The 20,734-nt window shown below is 43.0% G+C and overlaps 1 protein-coding gene across 13 annotated transcripts in view; it reads right to left on the reverse strand.

Moving 5' to 3' along the window:
- The window catches only part of szt2 (SZT2 subunit of KICSTOR complex), a 290,455-nt gene that overhangs the window by 253,810 nt on the left and 15,911 nt on the right, over positions 1–20,734 (reverse strand). For all 13 annotated transcript variants that reach the window (XM_060919698.1, XM_060919695.1, XM_060919703.1 and 10 more), the window contains exons 4-7: positions 10,650–10,820; positions 4,966–5,088; positions 2,325–2,472; positions 156–262 (exon numbers count right to left, since the gene is read on the reverse strand). In XM_060919698.1, coding sequence (XP_060775681.1) covers positions 156–262; positions 2,325–2,472; positions 4,966–5,088; positions 10,650–10,820 — 549 coding nt within the window. The remainder of the gene's footprint in view (positions 1–155; positions 263–2,324; positions 2,473–4,965; positions 5,089–10,649; positions 10,821–20,734) is intronic.

Genomic DNA, 20,734 nt, shown 5'->3' on the forward strand with positions numbered 1-20,734 from the left:
ACCGGTAAAATGATGAATAATGGAACCAAGACAAATTAAAAATAATATACAGTCACAGTATAAATGTGCTGTTGTAATAATAATAATAATAATAATATGGTGCAACAAGTACTGTTAGTAGTAGTAGAAGTAATGGCATGCATTTTGTGATTAACCTGAACAAAAGAGCAGGCAATGGTTGCACTCCTCAGCTGGTTCAGCAGAGTCTCACACATGGCTACATCTGGCACACTCATCACTCCATCCGTGATTATTATTATACCTGCAGACAAATTACTTTTTAATAGATGCTCAATTAAGAAGACAGCTATCACTCAAGCATTCAATTAAATTTATAAATGGGACAGATGCCTTCAAGTACCGAAGCACATTAAGAAGATTTTCATATCCTTGTCAACTAGTGTGTCCCGGTGACATTCATTCATAATGTATACTGTAGATTTGTAAATGTACTCATTCGACATAATGTCAGGGAGAGCTGATAATTCTACAATTGTACTTACAGTGGTGCTTGAAAGTTTGTGAACCCTTTAGAATTTTCTATATTTCTGCATAAATATGACCTAAAACCATCAGATTTTCACACAAATCCTAAAAGTAGATAAAGAGAACCCAGTTAAACAAATGAGACAAAAATATTGTACTTCATTTATGTACTGAGGAAAATTATCCAATATTACATATCTGTGAGTGGCAAAGGTATGTGAACCTCTCGGATTAACAGTTAATTTGAAGGTGAAATTAAGAGTCAGGTGTTTTCAATCAATGGGATGATTTAAATGATGTTTTATTTAAAGAACAGGGATCTATCAAAGTCTGATCTTCACAACACATGTTTGTGGAAGTGTATCATGGCACGAAGAAGGGAGATTTCTGAGGACCTCAGAAAAAGCGTTGTTGATGCTCATCAGGCTGGAAAAGGTTACAAAACCATCTCTAAAGAGTTTGGACTCCACCAGTCCACAGTCAGACAGATTGTGTACAAATGGAGGAAATTCAAGACCGTTGTTACCCTCCCCAGGAGTGGTCGACCAACAAAGATCACTCCAAGAGCAAGGCATGTAATAGTCGGCGAGGTCACAAAGGACCCCAGGGTAACTTCTAAGCAACTGAAGGCCTCTCTCACATTGGCTAATGTTAATGAGTCCACCATCAGGAGAACACTGAACAACAATGGTGTGAATGGCAGGGTTGCAAGGAGAAAGCCACTGCTCTCCAAAAAGAACATTGCCACTCGTCTGCAGTTTGCTAAAGATCATGTGGACCAGCCAGAAGACTATTGGAAAAATGTTTTGTGGATGGCTGAGACCAAAACAGAACTTTTTGGTTTAAATGAGAAGCGTTATGTTTGGAGAAAGGAAAACACTGCATTCCAGCATAAGAACCTTATCCCATCTGTGAAACATGGTGGTGGTAGTATCATGGTTTGGGCCTGTTTTGCTGCATCTGGGCCAGGATGGCTTGCCATCATTGATGGAACAATGAATTCTGAATTATACCAGCAAATTCTAAAGGAAAATGTCAGGACATCTGTCCATGAACTGAATCTCAAGAGAAGGTGGGTCATGCAGCAAGACAACGACCCAAAGCACACAAGTCGTTCTACCAAAGAATCATTAAAGAAGAATAAAGTTAATGTTTTGGAATGGCCAAGTCAAAGTTCTGACCTTAATCCAATGGAAATGTTGTGGAAGGACCTGAAGCGAGCAGTTCATGTGAGGAAACCCACCAACATCCCAGAGTTGAAGCTGTTCTGTACGGAGGAATGGGCTAAAATTCCTCCAAGCCGGTGTGCAGGACTGATCAACAGTTACCGGAAACGTTTAGTTGCAGTTATTGCTGCACAAGGGGGTCACACCAGATACTGAAAGCAAAGGTTCATATACTTTTGCCACTCACAGATATGTAATACTGGATCATTTTCCTCAATAAATAAATGACCAAGCATAATATTTATCGTCTCATTTGTTTAACTGGGTTCTCTTTATCTACTTTTAGGACTTGTGTGAAAATATGATGATGTTTTAGGTCATATTTATGCAGAAATATAGAAAATTCTAAAAGGTTCACAAACCTTCAAGCACCACTGTATACAGTGACTGACTGCAGCAGTTGCGCTCTACCCCATCTATCATCCGAAAGAGACCACCACGGGATTACTACTGACCAGATATATTTTGAGGGATGGACCGTTTTCCATTTATGCTATGTGTGGAGCCGGGTTTTTAAAACACCTTTCAGGGTGAAAAAAGTGTCCGAACCAACCAAATATCGCATGTGTTTTATTAGTCTAGGTGGTGTGGTGTGGTGTGCTGCTCTCTGACCTGCGCCAGAGTTTGATGGGAGGAGCTGAAGTGCCAGGATACCCTGACGCACCATACTGACCAGCCCCACATCTGCAGTCACCATGGAAATGCTCTGCTTCCACTGCGTCAGGTCTTCTGTTGTATCAGTAGGGATGGAGCCGTTACACTGAACAATACACACACAATTCCAGGGTTATGGATATGACATTTGAAGTGCAGACATTCAAGACAAAACACCCAAATCGTCTTCAAGCCATACGAGAAAGCATTACAGACTGTATATCCATACAGCATACACTGAAGACATCGGACAAAACAGAATACCACCGACAGTACCCGGTTATAAAATGTTTAAAATCCCCAAAACACTATTTTTCTCCTTCAGTAACATTTATAAAATATGAAAATTTTCTGGTTTCACAATTATACTTAGACCACATAGCACAAATTATTTATAAATCACACTATCTGTTATCACCCAGAAGAGGATGGGTTCTCTTTTGAGTCTGGTTCTTCTCAAGGTTTCTCCGTCATGTCGTTTCAGGGATTTTTTTTTTCTTTGCCACTGTAGCCTCAGGCTTGCTCATCAAGGATAAACTTATACACTCACCGGCCACTTTAATAGGAACTTGTTCTTGAGTCTAAGATTCCTGTTCTTGGCTGGCAGGAGTGGAACCCAATGTGTTCTTCTGCTGTTGCATGCCGAGATGCTTTTCTGCTCACCACGGTTGTAAAGAGTTGCTAGGAGTTACTATAGCCTTCCTGACAGCTCGATTCAATCTGGTCATTTTCCTCTGATCAACAAGGCGTTTGTTTCCACCCATACAACTGTGACTCACTCAATGGTTTTTCTGTTTTCCGCACCATTCTGTGTAAACTCTAGAGACTGGTGTGTGTGAAAACCCCAGGAGCTCAGCAGTTTCTGAAAAACTCAAACCAGTCCATCTGGCACCAACACCCATGCCACAGTGAAAGTCACAGCGATCACAATTTTTCCCCCATTCTGATGTTTGAAGTGAGCATTAACTGAAGCTCTTGATTTGTATCTGCATGATTTTATGCCTTGTGCTGCTGTCGAGGGATCGGCTGATTAGAGAACTGCAGAAAACTGCGGGTTCCTAATAAAGTGGTCAGTGAGTAAATTAACACATTTAAAATTTACATATTTCTGTAAAATTACTTTGTGACCATGTCCAATATTAAAAGTACTACACAAAAGTGAACCAAACTGAATTAATGGAAGAGACTGTTCTGTTTTGGGTATAATGATGTGTCTGAAACTTGACAGACCGTAGAGATAAACAAGGATGCACAAGTTCTCTATAAAACAACTTAAAAAAAAAAATCACCACACAACAAGAGTGCTCTGAGAGCACAATATCCCCCGCTGGCAACTCGGCCATAACTCTGGTAAAATGTGACGGAATTGAACAAAATTGCAGTGTGTGTATTAACCGATATATAACAAAGAATCCTGTCAAGTTTCATGAAATTCCTCCAAAAATTGTGAGAGGAGTTGATTTCAGAAAGCGAGCACCCTTCCTGGGACGGCTGGACGGACATCACCACGACATAATCCCCCTTTGGGCCTTTCGGCCAGCGGGGGATAATAAAAATTACGAGGGAAGTTGATTTCAGAAAACAAGCACACCTTGATGAAATTGCCAAAAGTACAAGTTTGTTAATAATCAAGGGCATAACTCTGGTAAAATTTGCCCAAATTAAAGAAAATTTCAATATGCGTATAACCGTCATATAACAAGGCCTTTTGCCAAGTTTGGTGAAATTCCTCCACAAATTGTAGAGGAGTTGATTTTAGAAGGTGAGCACCCTTCCCAGGACGGACGAGCAGACGGAAATTGCCATGACATAATCCCTCTTCGGGCCTTTCAGCCAGTGGGGCATTAGGTTTTTTTTTAAATAAATAAATTAATCAATTAATTAAATAAATAAAAGTCACGTGTGCATGGACTAACCACAACATGTTCCAGATGACAAGTGTTTGTTTGCACTGTATACTTCAGACTTAGAAATATGTATGCTTTAATTATTATCATTTTATTTTTATTTATTTTTATTTGCATTAGCCCAATTTTAACACAGCCCATTAAAGCCTAGGTCACAACTGGCCGTACGTGCTCCTACGGCCGGTCTACGTGCAAAAAAACGCAAGAAACGCACGGAGGGCGCGCGTGTGACGTGCTGATTTTCAAGCCGTAGACCGGCCGCAGAGGTTCTTTGTCATGTCAAACAAACTCTACGGGCGCTTACGTTTTTTTCAGGTTGCAAGACAAACTTACGGCCAACGTGCGTCTTTCTCCACAAACAAAATACACGCAGCAATTTGGGAAACGCCAAAAATCGCGCGGCCAAAAAAATCGTATGTCCGGTTGTGACCTAGGCTTTAGATAGTTATCAACCACCTGAAATTAGCTTGATCGTAGCAGTGATCGGACAAGCTGAAGCTGCGAATAAAGTGAATTACAAAGAAGTTATAGCATCACTGATTTCTGTGCAGTGACATCTTGGTAACTGTGGGCTGACAAAGGCAATACAAACATTATGGAGAATAAAAACGCCTGCTACATTCAGGGGAGCACGAACTACTCAGCAGTGTCTAAAACCCAACAGATAAAAACTTTAAACTGGTTTCTCTTGCCTGCTGATGCTGCTGCTGTAAAACCTCGGCGATGTTGTTCTCCACAGCACGGAGCTGCTGGTAGATCTGATGCAGGAACTGATCCAGATCTGTGCGATCCAGTTGGCATCCCTGCACCAACACCTGCAAAGCAGAGCCAAAATATGCACAATGCAGCACTGAAAACCACAGAAAATAGCAGCTCTCTTGATGCTACTTGTGCAGTTTATTAAAAATTGTGTGCTACTCGTGCCAACAATTTTTTTTTTAACTGTTTAAAACGTGGTGGTTGTTTTTTTTTTTTAAAGATTAGGTCTCCACTAGTTAGGTGGATTCAAAATTTGTATGATTCCCACCCATGTTCATGAAGCTCCTCCGCCAGGATCTATAGGGGCCTGAAGAGCGGCTATAAAATAACTGACAGGACGCGCATCCAAACATTAACGACTATTTTGGACCGGATGTCAGTTTTCAAAAAGGGTTCTCTCAGACATAATAAAAAGCAACACATAAAGCTATGTTCTACACACCTTCCAGGTAAGGAATTTTTTTTTTAATTTAATCAATCAATCAATTAATTAATTAAAAAAAATCTACACTACCCGATTTTTTTTTTAAAATCTGATTTATTAGCTTTTCATAGCAAGATACAGCGCCCTCCACAATTATTGGCACCCCTGGTTAAGATGTGTTAAAAGCCTTAAAATAATTTTAATTTTTATTGCAGAAGCATAATCTCTCACTGAAAATTGTAGAAAAATGTATCCCTTAACTCAAGTGAATTAAAAAAATAATAAAATCCCTGACTAAGAAATAATTATTTTTCATAAAAATCACCTGTTCCACAATTATTGGCACCCATAATTCCTAGAAAAATAAATGTAATTGATGCATTTCTGTCATTTCTACTGTAGTTTATAAAGTTGATCAGAGTATCTAGGAACCTTTAATCAGCAATTCATCACATCCTGCTTCCCTGGGGTATAAATATGATGTGACACAGAGGCCTATTTCTCTTATCCACTCTTCAACATGGGAAAGACAAGAGAACACACCATTCAAGTAAGGCAGACGTGTGTCGACCTTCAGAAATCAGGCAATGGCTACAAGAAAATAGCCATTCACTTACACCTGCCCATATCTACAGTCAGAGGAATCATCAAGAAGTTTAAAACAACTGGAACAGTGACAAACAAGCCTGGACGAGGATGCGAGCTTATCTTGCCACCACGCACAGTGAGGAGGATGGTAAGAGAAGTCAAGAGTTCTCCAAAGCTCACTGTTAGAGAACTGCATCAAAGAGTAGCATCTTGGGGTCACAAAGTCTCCATAACAACCATCAGGCGATATCTACCGTACATGCCAACAAGCGGTTTGGGAGGCATGCACGGAAAAAGCCTTTTCTCACTTACAAGCATAAACGTAAACGTCTGGAGTTCGCTAAGTGGTACTGGGACTTCAACTGGGACCGTGTGCTTTGGTCAGATGAGACCAAGACAGAGCTTTTTGGCAACAAACACTAATACATCATAAAAGACGAGTATGCGGAAAACCACCTCATGCCCACTGTGAAGTATGGGGGAGGATCGGTGATGCTGTGGGCCTGTTTCTCTTCCAAAGGCCCCGGGAACCTTGTTAGGGTGCATGGCATCATGAACTCTTTGAAATACCAGGACATTTTAAATCAAAATCGGGTGGCCTCTGCCCGAAAGCTGAAGATGGGTTGTCACTGGGTCTCTCAGCAAGATAATGACCCTAAACATGTGACCAAATCTACACAAAAATGGTTCACCAGACACAAAATCAAGCTCCTCCCATGGCCATCTCAGTCCCCAGACCTCAACCCAATTGAAAACCTGTGGGGTGAGCTGAAGAGGAGAGTGCATAGGAGAGGACCCAGGACTCTGGATGATTTAGAGAGATTGTGCAAAGAGGAATGGTCGAATATCCCTCTCTTTCTGTATTCTCCCATTTTGTGAAATGTTATAGGAGAATATTAAGTGCTGTCTTGTTGGCAAAAGGGAGTTGTACAAAGTATTAATATCAGGGGTGCCAATAATTGTGGCACACATGATTTCATGTAAAAGAATTATTTCTTAATGTGGGATTTTTTTCCCACTGAATAAATGCACTTGAATTAAAGATTGGATTTTTCTCTTTTTTTGCATTGTTGTCCTCTATTATTAAAAAAAAAACCATTTATTTATTAGAAGCCTAAGAACATATCTTAACGAGGGGTGCCAATAATTGTGGACGGCACGGTGTGTGTATATATATACACACACACACACACACCTATATCCATTATCTGTAGACGCTTATCCTGTTCTACAGGGTCTCAGGTAAGCTGGAGCCTATCCCAGCTGACTACGGGCGAAAGGCGGGGTACACCCTGGACAAGTCGCCAGGTCATCACAGGGCTGACACATAGACACAGACAACCATTCACACTCACATTCACACCTACGGTCAATTTAGAGTCACCAGTTAACCTAACCTGCATGTCTTTGGACTGTGGGGGAAACCGGAGCACCCGGAGGAAACCCACGCGGACACGGGGAGAACATGCAAACTCCACACAGAAAGGCCCTCGCCGGCCACAGGGCTCGAGCCCAGGACCTTCTTGCTGTGAGGCGACAGCGCTAATCACTACACCACTGTGCCGCCCATATTTTTTACATTATACACACACACACACACACACTGGGAAACCACTACAGCTTGCGCCAATTACAGTGGCCCCATTGTTCCGAATCTGCATGTCACTACCTTTACTTTCATTGCTTTAATAATAATCATAATGACATGCAAATGAGGAACAAAAACCCTTAACGAATCAAGAGAAATATTTTCTACAAATATAAAAAGTTCTAATTCTGTGTGTAAGGTCCATAAATACACGCTAGTCAACTGGCATTTAGCACACTCGTACGTATATGAACAACTGGACAGTGGTAACTCCGACACATTTATGGAAAGAAACACCCCAGAATCATCATATATGGTCAATGGTCAACTTCCCTTTAAAAGGGTGTTCAATCTATTGCCCAATTACATTTGTGAAACCAGGAATCACCTGAAAATCCTTCACTCCCATCTTCTTTACAGAATCAGATATGTAACGTATTGCGGTGTGAGCAGTTTCAATGCCTGTTATAAACGTTTCATTATTTGGCTCATGGTTAGGAAATTCCCAACCAGTCTCCATTTCTCACTGAAACGCACCCATCGCTACAAACATGAGTAAAAAGGACTTTAGTGTGCAAAGGAAAGCTGTTGTGGGGGTTGGGTTTTGTTTTGGTTTTTTTGGACTCTCCAAAAAGTAGAGCGACTTGCTGGCAGAGATCATCTAAAATTGCACTCAAAAGAAATCTAGGCATTCCATCACTCCCAGCAAAGAGCTTCCTGCACACCTGAAAGCATACGCAGAGCCATGGCCTCACTTTCGTTTATAAATGCCTTGAGACCTCAAGAATGGCACAGGAATAGTTTAACAATAAATCTAAGACAGTAATTTTTACGATTAAAGTGATTTACTGTATATAGGTAGCGGTCTGAGTGAATGACCTTGACGTCCGTAACATCACAGCAGGAAGTCTATCGGTCTCATCGCCATTTCCACTATACTAAAACACAGAGCTGACTGCAACTCCGATCCTCCAGTTTGAGCTAATGTATCGCCGTGCCACGCAGATGTGTTGCTGGCCAATACAGTAACATGACAGAAGGTGGATTTACGTTGCATTCATGGCCCAAGAATGTTCAAACTGCAAAGATTTGGACGCGTTTTGCGAGAAGTTCACGGGCACATTGGGCGCCTACGAAGTGGTCTCTCCTCTGCTCTGCACATTTTACTGAAGACTCGTATGAAACCTCTGATCTGTTGAGGAGCGTTGGCTATAAGCCCGTATTGAAAGAGGGTGCAGTATCAACAATTAAAGGAAAACTACAAGAAAAGGTTTTTTTTGTGCTTTTTTTTTTTTTTTAAAGGAAAGCGAGTTCAGTTGCACCAGTCCTCCCGGAGTGAGCCGAGTGTTGTTGCTAAAACCTGGGACGGAATGGGACGGGACATATCGCTCAGGCAGTGACCTCCCCGCAGTTGTTGCTAAAACCGGTGACATCCCGTTCCGTCCCGGGTTTTAGTAATTGCCTGAGCTGAGCAGTAATGGCAGAGTACTCCGTATGAAGAAAACTGAATGAGTGGAGCAGCCGTCTGATTTCTAAACTGGATATCGCTGCCATCTCGCCCTTACGTGGAAGAAGTGAATGAACGGAGAACTGAACGAACAACTGAAAGTCAGATTGTTTCAAAAACAATCGGCCACGAGGGCGTCGTCGCTCAGTTGGATAAGGCACCATACCATAAATCCGGGGACCCGGGTTCGATTCCGACTCGAGGTCATTTCCCGATCCCTCCCCGTCTCTCTCCCGCTCATTTTCTGTCTCTACACTGTCCTATCCAATAAAGGTGAAAAAAGCCCCCCCCCCAAAAAAATATATATAGGCCACAAGATCGGCCTTCAAGAAGCGAGAACACAGACAGGTAAGCTCCGACTCTCATTTGGATAAACACGTTGTTTACCTGCATTTACATTAATACATATAACTTGTATTGTGTGTTTAAGGTATCGGTATAAAGCCTAGGTCACAACCGGCCGTATGTGCTCCTACAGCTGGTCTACGTGCAAAAAACGTAAGAAACGCACAGAGGGCGCGCACGTGACGTGCTGATTTTCAAGCCGTAGACTGGCCGCAGAGGTTCTTTGTCATGTCAAACTCACTCTACGGGCGCTTACGTTTTTTTCAGGTTGCAAGACAAACTTACGGCCAACGTGCGTCTTTCTCCATGAACAAAAAAAAACGCAGCGATTTGGGAAACGTCAAAAATCGCACGGCCAAAAAAATCGTACGTCCGGTTGTGACCTAGGCTAAAGATTATTTAATTTGCTTCAGATTGTGATTCTCAGTTCATCTGATTATTTAATTAGCCTTTTACATTTTATCAGTGAAAATCCATGCATGTACGTTGCATAAATTATAACACCTATCCTGTTTTAAGGAAAGTCAACCCACAATCAATGAAGTCAAATCGGTCTTAGTTGAGCAAGTTGGTAACGGTATTTCTTACTTTCACCATAAATTAATTTTTATGACTTTGGTCTATAGCTGTAAAAGGCCTCGGCCTTAAAACTGGTTCCTGCTGTGACGTCACGCGCTCAGGGTTGGCTGGCTCAGCGGGGCAGCTCGAATGCCAACTTTGCAGTCGATTTTATCTCTCAAAAATATTTTTTTTTATTCCCATTTATCCAGCATACAAGAGTCAAGGACAGAGATACTTTCCACTCAGAAATGTATTTTAAAACACAGGCTCTGCGTATCTCCTTTAAAACCACGATCCGTGTGCAAAATCAAGCCATCAATCTTCAGATGCAACTTTTAAGTCATTTTTCTTTACATTTCATCGGTCACATGTCTGCATCTTGTTGTGAAAATTATAGTCAGCAATTATCCAGTCAACGATGCTGACATGAATAACAATACGAGGGATGGGACCCCTGAATAATCAGTTTCTCTGTAATTACACTTTTCTACCACTAGGGGTTTATGCATACACAGGCAGGAGGAGGTCGAAATACCGCATACGCACATCCTCATGCACAAGATAGAACTTTATAAAAATCACATGGAAGAGTAATTAGAATGACCTGGTGTGAGCTGAGACCAATGATGGATGAATAAGCGAGGATGGTGATGAAGATCTCTGGCTGAAACAAGAAATCAGTGCCTGGGACTTTGAACTGTGCAGCCAGTCCAGCAAGACATCGACTCAGAGCATGGAAGACCTCATCAAATATCATCTCTCCTGTACTGTCATCCTGCAACAGAAAGAGAAGCATTTGAGCTGGTTAAATCAATAAAATATCTCCGATTTAGCACTAAAGGCAAAACATTATGACTAATAATAATAATGTGCTCCAAAGACTGTCTGCCAGTCTGTAGTCTATAAATGTAACCATTTCAAATAGGGAATGCCTGAATAACAATAATACTAATATAAGCTAATTCCTGTAGTTACCAGGTGATTCAGGCGATTGTATTTAAGTGGGTTTTTATTGTCATTCCTCTATACAATAATACTACTTCTCTTGGCTGCTCCTGATTAGGGGTCGCCACAGCTCCATCCTCAACATTCTCCTTCCCACATGCTCTGCATCTCTTCTCAGGATGTGCCCATACCATCTCAGTCTCATCTCTCTTAGCTTCATTCCCAAGCTCTCCACATGTGCTGTCCCTCTGATGTGCTCGTTCCTTATCCCGTCCAACCTCCCATCGCAAACCGTAACATCCTCAACTCCGCCACCTCCGACTTGGCCTCCTGTCTCTTCGTTAAGGGTACGGTCTCCCATCCATACATCACAGCTGGTCTCACTACTCTCTTATACGTCTTACCTTTCACTTTTGCTGGGACTTTCCTATCAACTCCCGAAATCCTTCTCCAACTGCTCCACCCTGCCTGCGCTCTCTTTCTCACCTCACTATCGCAGCCCCCATTTTCCTGCACAGTTGACCCCAGGTACTTGAATTCACCAACTTTCTTTACATCTACTCCTTGCATCTTCACTACACTCTCATCCCCATTCTCTTTTTTTTAAATATTTTATTGGTGTTTTCTGGATATGATGATTAATATACATAATTTCCTGTTATTCCAGTATGAAAAACAGAAAAATAACTGAGATAAAGAAAAATGGAAAGAGAAGGGAAAAAAATACAACACAATAATGAAACTATATACAAAACAGGGAGTAATCAATCAATCATTCACATACATGTACTATATATTCAATAAAGTAAAGAAATACATTCAGGCCATTTGGCGGTGACATAATTATACCATTTTAACCAGTATTTAAGAAAAGTTTCCATTCTTTGATTCACATGAGCTGTAATTTGTTCCATTCTATAGATTTCTATTAGAATGTCTCTCCATACACTGATCGTAGGGCACTCTGGTAGTAACCACATCTTGGTAATGGTCTTTTTACTGGCCACCAACATTATATTCATAAGATATTTGTCCCCTTTCAGCCAGCTTTGGGGTATACATCCAAGATATAGAGTCTTAAAGTCCAAAGGAATGTCTTCTCGAAAAACGTCTTGTATAGCATCATGTATCTCCTTCCAAAAGTCTTTAATATTGGGGCAGTCCCAAAAAAATATGTGATAATGGTTTGCGCATTGTTGACCACATTTTCTCCAGCAAACAGGGATATTATCACTATAATGAGATGTCTGAGATGGTGTTATAAAGTATCTTATGAAGTTTTTCCAGTTAAACTCTCGCCAGGTCATTGAGCTAGTACATTTCCATTGGTATCGCCATATTATTGTCCATTCCTCCTCAGATATATCCATCCCAGATTCCCTTTCCCATCTTGTTTTAACATATGCTGTAGAATGAGTTTTAAGATCTAATAGGTGCTTATATGTGGCTGATATTATCCCCTTTACTAAGATCTGATCTATATGCTCTTCTAAACAATTCTAAGAGGCTGGAGTTTGCCTCTGTTACATTTTTAATCTTTATGTTGACATAGTGTCGCAACTACAGATACCTAAAGAAATCCTGCGTCTCCAGTAGGCAATTTTCCTGAAGCATCTCAAAACTACAGAGTATATTTCCCTTCATAATATTACTTCAACCTGTTATTCCATTAGTTCTCCATTTTTTGAATCTAGTATCCATTTTATTTGGTGCAAAGTCTGAATCATATGCACACCAGTGGCGGCTGGTAGTCTTTCAAACAGGGGAGGCTGGTCGGTTACGATATTTCCAGATTTTAAAAGAAAACACATCAATTTTGCCCATACTCTTGCCTCTGATCTGGCTGATTGTTGGCAGGGTCACAAACTGTGAAATAACAGGTTCTTTTGGCCCATTAGCCTACTGTCCAATATACATGATGGTGGTGTTGGGGGGAAGGGGTATATTTTAACATTTTATATTTTAAAATTGTGGCATGTTGTTTAAAAATTGATCATTATTGAAAGCAGCTCTTTGTCAGGAACCTCAGCAGTAACAGCAGAGTGTTCTGGAATAGGCACAAGCACTGACCTTGGGGAGCCAAACATAGAGCTGGGTGCCACACATTTCATTCAATGACACTTTCCCTATATTTTACTTATTTTGACTGAGAAATGTTTTATTGACAATTTTGATAACCCTTCACTTTTAATCCAGGTCTGTAGTGTGAAATGTTCTCGGCTGTGTTTTTGTTTAAAAATGTTTTCCAAATTGTAGCTGTGTTTAATTCATATCCAGAGAAATATATATTCCAATATAATATACTCAGCATAAACATTTTAAATAGATTCTATATTTTTGGTCCATCCATGACATATTACTAAAGTAGCCTATTTACTGTTGTTGATGTGGGTCACTTGCTGTTAGCCAATTCACTTTCTCGTACCAGGAGAGCTGAAAGGAACGAGTATTATTCCCTACCTTTTTCACCAAGTCAGTTTGAGGCGTTGGTCTACCCTGCTCTTTAATTTTTTCCTCGAAAGGAAGACTGGCAAAAGGCTTCGCCAAAATTAAATCAGCAATGCTTGGCATCCACACGCTTTCTTGCTAGCTGACTAGCCCCCTCAAGTTCAGTCACTCACATAAACGAAATTTCTGGAACTAAGATAGCAAACTTGACAACACTATATTTACACTTTATTTACAATAAAAATATATACAAACTAAAAAAGCTGGTAGAAACCGTATGTAATGAATGAAATCGAAATGTAAGCTGATCTCTTACAATACACCACAGCACTTGCGAATCCACATGGGACTGAACTGAGATTCACCGCTGCCTGTCTATAGTTGAAACGAGCTGTCAAAGAAAATATCCGGCTGCTTTCACCAATCACCAGTCTCCTCGCGGAAACTGCCATGTCCCTCCCACTGTGAGGCTGGGAGTCCGTGGGCGGGCATTTTCGCAGTATTTGTCCAATAATCGTCTTGCATTTTGAGATTGAAAAGCGCAGAGCTCCCAAATGCCATTGAAGTCCACTGAGGCTGGGAGTCCGTGAGACTCCGTGGGGCGGGCGTTTTCGCAGTATTTGTCCAATAATCGTCTTGCATTTTGAGATTGACAAGCACATAGCTCCCAATCCACTGAGGATGCGCTGCATCGCGCTGTCACGAGGGGGAAAAACTCACGCACACATTAGGCGAACTGGGGAAAGTTATAAGGGAATGATTTCGCACTGTAGTGGGTTGAGCACATATATTTCTATGATTCTGGATCTGAAATAGCAATATTATAAGGTCGGCTATAACATAAGCCTAGCGCAACTCATCCTACACGATGTTCGTCATTTTTAGAGGAGGCTGAGCCTCCCTCGTTGTCTTAGAGCAATCGCCCGTGATGCACACCATTTAAGAGGAAGAAGATCTCCTTCCAATTTATATTCTTTCACAATATTTTTCCACACTTTTAGGGTGAGTTTGACCCATGGATTATCTGTACTGGTTATGTAGTGTTGTAATTTTGAGTCAGCTACAATTGCTTGTATAGGAATCGGAAATAAGCTTTCTTCAATATCTTTCCACTGTGCAATGTAAGATGGATTACACCAACATAGTATAGGTCTTGTCTGAGCGGCAAGGTAGTATTCTTTGAGGGATGGTAAGCCCCATCCTCCCTTCTCCTTCACAAGCTGCAATGTTTTGAGACGGACCCTTGGTCTCTTGCCTTGCCATATGTATCTAGACAGCAGCTTATCCCATTCATTAAACTGACCTTGGGAAACTTCTACTGGTAGGGTCTGAAATAAATATTGCAACCTTGGTAATATGTTCATTTTAATAGATTGTACTCTGGAGCTGAAACCAAGGAAAGGAATGAGGTTCCATCTTGTAATAGCTTCTTTAATCTTTTTACATATAGGTAGGTAATTGTGTTCAGATAATTTTGAGAGATCTTTTGGAATAGTAACGCCCAGGTATTTTAAGCATTTCGTTTGCCATGACCACTGGTATTTGCTCTCTACTTCCAATGGTGGGACATAATTATAGGTTAACACTTGGGTTTTACCCACATTAACCTTATATCCTGATAATTCCCCATATTTCTTAAGTGCCAGCATCAACTGGGGCAGAGAATGTGTTGGCTGACTGAGATAAACAAGCACATCATCTGCATAACATGCCAGCTTATGCTTTCTTTCTGCAAGGTGGATTCCCTTGATTTCTTTACTTTGCGTAATATATTGGGCAAGTGGTTCTAGGGAAAGTGCGAATAATAGTGGTGACCAAGCACAGCCTTGTCTTGATCCCCTTTCCAGGGTAAACCTATTTGATAAGTAACCATTAACCTTGACCCTTGCTGTAGGGTTATTATATAGTGCTTGTATAGTTTTAATAACCCTGTCATGGAAACCAAATCTATGTAGGACTCTATAGAAGGATCCCGCATGACGTCACCGTGCTGCGATATTTCGGTAGTCACCATATTGGAAGACCAAGTACACATCTATGCAAGTACATACATACATAAAACAAACTATACCTGAAGTGTAGCCAGGGCCGGTTCTGCCCTAATCTGGACCCGGGTGCAACATCGCGCAACCCCCCAAAAAAAAACAAAAAAAACACCACCAGTCTAAATCAGGACAGCCAGTGTTCGAACTATGGGGGTACTCGGGGGATCCGAGATCCCCTGAAACAGACATGAGATCCCTTGAAAACATGATTTGGGAAATGTTGGGGGTGGGGTCTCTAAAATATTGGCAAAATGATGTTTATTGACATAGCAATCGTGTGTAACGGGAAGCATTTGCATATCCGAAGTGTTGTGTTTACATCAAAGATAAAATAAACCGATATGACGACAACTGCTGCTGCCAGGTTGGTTGTTGAGTAGCCTGACTGTTTTTTTTTCTTGCGTGTGGTATCATTGTTGACGCGAGGTTGTTTTTTGAACATGCCAATGACTTCAGACGCGATGCGTGTGTGGAGTCCGCGTGATATGTGCGTAAGATAGGCTTCTCATGTGTTTGGAGATCCGCGCTCCGAGACAAGCGCAAGCACCCCCCAGGGGAAAAAAGGGACCCCCCGAAAATATCGGCATAGTTCGAACACTGAGGACAACCATCACATAACTATAAACATTTTAGATCAACTATTTTAACTAAATGGGCTATAATAAATAAGCCTGCAGGCAGCCACGGCGGGCTGCCTCAGAAAAGTAACCATTCAATGACACAACTGAAAGCCTGTAGCCACGGCGGGCTGCCTCAGAAAAGTAACCATTCAATGACAACTGAAAGCCTGCAGCCACGGCGGGCTGCCTCAGAAAAGTAACCATTTGTCCTACCTTAAAACTCGTTTTGCATTTTCTGCCTCCTTTTTTGTATTTTCGACCCTGTGTTTATTTTCTTTCCTTTTCTGAAAACCCGATGTGTGTCCAGACATTTTGTTCTGCTACCAACGAACTAACTCGTCAGGTCTCGTCTCTCAAGTCCGCGATGAAGGGCAACAATTGATACATTTTTACAAACAGCCAATAAACAGCCAATAGGGAGGTTGCAACGTTCAGGCTCTCCTTTGCTCACAGACACTCAGTAATGCACTTATTCTGTGTCTCCTGGCAGAAAGCTCCTTAGTTTGCTCCCCTTGTGTCTCAATCACAGCTGGTATTCTGAAGAACGACTTCTTTTCACCTTTCCCATCAGCTTTGTTGGAACACCCTAACACAGCACAAAAGTTTATCATTGTAGGTTTATGATGAATCAAGTGCCTCGTGGGTTTAAATTCCGCGCGCTGCCGTTATTTCCCCCTAATCACGAGTTTGTTGGTCTTCCAATATGGCGCAGGGTCTGTTTACTTCCGGTTTCCGGTGACGTCAGTGGGAAGGGTCTATAGAGAAAAGCCCAATTGACTGAGTCAAAAGCTTTCTCACCGTCTACACTAACTACTAGTGCCTCCATTTTGGTTTTCTGAATTTGATTCATAATATGTAAAGTTCGTCGTATGTTATCTTGCGTTTGACGTTGATGTATAAAACCTGTCTGATCACTGTGGACCAGTATGGTCATAAGTTTTTCAAAACGTCTTGCCATAATGGAAGTGAACATCTTATAGTCTAAATTTAATACAGATAATCGGTCTATATGACGCACATTCTGTTCTATCCTTGCCCTCTTTTGGAATGGCTGAAATAATTGCCTCATTCCAGCTAGGAGGTATTTGTGCTTTTTTTCAAGGCCCAGTTTAGCGCAGGGAGTATGACCGGCACTAACTCATTTTTAAACTCCTTGTACCACTCTGCTATATAGCCGTCCGAACCTGGAGATTTGCCTACTTTGAGCCTACCAATTGCTGCTAGCAGTTCACTCTCTGTTATTTCAGCCATCAACTTTTGGTTCTGATCTGTTAGAGTGGGTAATTGCAAAGAGTTCAGGAAGGTGTCAGTCTGAGCCACACTTCCTCCTGGGACTCTTGTATATAAGCCTTTGTAAAATGTCTCAAATGCTTCATGAATCTCATTTAGTCTGTTTTTAATCTCCTTTGTTCTTGGATCTTGTATTCTATGAACTGTATTTTCAGCTATTTTTTTCTTCAACTTCCATGCAAGTATTGGAATGAGGGGCAGAGTAATGGTTATTCTCTTCTTTGCGGGAACAGCTCTCTCCAGATGTCAATTAGTCCCACATCTTTGAAAAGTGTGTTGACTTTTCTATATAGGGACTTTGTTTCATGTTTTTCCATTTGAAGAATCAAGTTTTGGTTGTAAATGAATATTAAGATCCCCCCCACATATCAGCAGGCCTTCTGTTTCTGTTATCATAATATTAGTTATCTTTTGAAAGAAAGAAATATATCACTTCCTGGAGGTGCATATATATTTAGTCAAGTTATTATATTTCCATCTACATTTCCCTTAACTAAGACATACCTGCCATCCTCATCTTTTATTTCAGACATCTTTTCAAAATTGACCTGCTTAGAAATAAGAAATCACCACTCCTCTTCTATGTCCTGGTTTATATGATGAAAAAAATATGTTGTTAAAGCCCATTCTTTTTAGTTTTCCATGTTCATCATTTAGGTGGGTTTCCTGTAAGTATACCATATGTGCCCTTTCCCTTTTAGAAAGAATTTTGGAGCACTTAATTGGGTTTAACAGCCCATTAATGTTATAAGAAATTATTTTAACTTTGTCCCTGGCCATAGGTCATGTATATGCATCCTTATGTTGAAACAAAATTTAAGTGATATACTCCCTGAGAGCGTGGAGGGGTTTGTATGCTTGAATGATCCTAGGAGCTATGTTGTCGGGGACATTACGCCCCTGTCAGGGTCTCCCAAGGCAGACAGGTCCTAGGTGACAGGCCAGACCAAGAGCAGTTCACCAAAACCCTTATGGAGAATCAATCAAGGACCGTGACGTTGCCCAGTATGGCGCAGCCGGGGCCCCACCCTGGAGCCAGGCCCGGGGTTGAGGCTCGTATGCGAGCGCTTGGTGGCCAGGCCTTTGCCCATGGGGCCCGGCCGGGCTCAGCCCGAAGAGGTGACGTGGGCCCGACCTCCTGTAGGTTCACCACCCACAGAGGTAGCCGTAGGGGGCCGGTGCAGTGTGGATTGGGCGGCAGTCGAAGGCAGGGGCCTCGACGACCTGATCCCCGAACACAGCGGCTAGCTGTTGGGACATGGAATGTCACTTCGCTGGGGGGCAAAGAGCCTGAGCTTGTGCGGGAGGTTGAGAGGAAATAGTCGGCAAGAAATAGTCGGGCTCACCTCCACGCACAGCTTGGGCTCTGGAACCCAGCTCCACAAGAGGGGCTGGACTCTCCACTTCTCTGGAGTCACCCATGGTGAGCGGCGGCGGGCTGGTGTGGGCTTGCTTATAGCTCCCCAGCTCAGCCGCCATGTGTTGGAGTTTACCCCAGTGAACGAGAGGGTCGCCTCTCTGCGCCTTCGGATTGGGGAGAGGGCTCTTGCTGTTGTTTGTGCCTACGGGCCGAATAGCAGTATAGAGTATCCAGCCTTCTTGGAGTCCCTGGGAGAGGTACTGAGGGGTGCTCAGACTGGGGACTCCATTGTGCTACTGGGGGACTTCAATGCTCACGTGGGCGACGACAGTGACACCTGGAGGGGCATGGTTGGGAGGAACGGCCTCCCCGATCTGAACCCGAGTGGTGTTTTGTTATTGGACTTCTGTGCTAGTCACGGTTTGTCCATAACGAACACTATGTTCGAGCATAGGGGTGTCCATAAGTGCACGTGGCACCAGGACACCTTAGGTCAGAGGTCAATGATAGACCTTGTTGTCATTTCATCTGATCTCCGGCCCTATGTCTTGGACACTTGGGTGAAGAGAGGGGCTGAGCTGTCAACTGATCACCACCTGGTGGTGAGTTGGATCCGCTGGCGGAGGAGGAAGCCGGACAGACCTGGCAGGCCCAAACGTATGGTGAGGGTCTGCTGGGAACATCTGGCCGAGCACTCTATCGGGGGGGGGTGTCTTTAACTCCCACATCCGGGAGAGCTTTTCCCAGCTTCCGAGGAAGGCGGGGGACATTGAGTCTGAGTGGACCATGTTCTCTACCTCCATTGTAGACGCAGCTGTTCGGAGCTGTGGCCGCAAGGTCTCCGGTGCCTGTCGTGGTGGCAATCCCAAAACCCAGTGGTGGACACCAGAAGTAAGGGATACCGTCAAGCTGAAGGAGGAGTCCTATCAGGCCATGTTGACCTCCGGGACTCCTGAGGCAGCTGACGGGTATCGGCAGGCCAGGCGTGCCGCAGCTCGGGCAGTTGCGGAGGCAAAAACTCGGAACTGGGAGGAGTTCAGGGAGGCTATGGAGAAGGACTATTGGTCGGCCTCGAAGAAATTCTGGCAAACCGTCCAGCGCCTCAGGAGGGGGAGAATTTATGGACAGAATTTCTAGGCACAGCCAGGGGCCGGAAGGACTCTCATCTCATCTCATCATCTGTAGCCGCTTTATCCTGTTCTACAGGGTCGCAGGCAAGCTGGAGCCTATCCCAGCTGACTACGGGCGAAAGGCGGGGTACACCCTGGACAAGTCGCCAGGTCATCACAAGGCTGACTCATAGACACAGACAACCATGCACACTCACATTCACACCTACGGTCAATTTAGAGTCACCAGTTAACCTAACCTGCATGTCTTTGGACTGTGGGGGAAACCAGAGCACCCAGAGGAAACCCACGGGGACACAGGGAGAACATGCAAACTCCACACAGAAAGGCCCTCGCCGGCCACGAGGCTCGAACCCGGACCTTCTTGCTGTGAGGCAACAGCGCTAACCACTACACCACTGTGCCGCCCTCCGGAAGGAATCCTGTTTGGGAACCACAGGATTTCATCTCTGCTTTTGGCAGATGATGATGTCCTGTTGGCTTCTTCAAACCAGGACCTTCAGCATGCACTGGGGTGGTTTGCAGTCGAGTGTGAAGCGGCTGGGATGAGAATCAGCACCTCCAAGTCCAAAGCCATGGTTCTCGACTAGAAAAGGGTGGCTTGCCCTCTCCAGGTTGGTGGAGAAGTCCTGCCTCAAGTGGAGGAGTTTAAGGAGTGAGGGAAGGATGGAGTGTGAGATCAACAGACGGATCGGTGCAGCCTCCACAGTGATGCGGTCGCTTTACCGGTCCGTCGTGGTGAAGGAGCTGAGCCAAAAGGCGAAGCTCTCGATTTACTGGTCGATCTAAGTTCCGACTCTCACCTATGGTCATGAGCTTTGGGTAATGACTGAAAGAACAAGATCGCGGAT

The sequence above is a fragment of the Neoarius graeffei genome, chromosome 4, assembly GCF_027579695.1.
Source record: "Neoarius graeffei isolate fNeoGra1 chromosome 4, fNeoGra1.pri, whole genome shotgun sequence".
In the NCBI taxonomy this organism is placed as follows: Eukaryota; Metazoa; Chordata; class Actinopteri; order Siluriformes; family Ariidae; genus Neoarius; species Neoarius graeffei.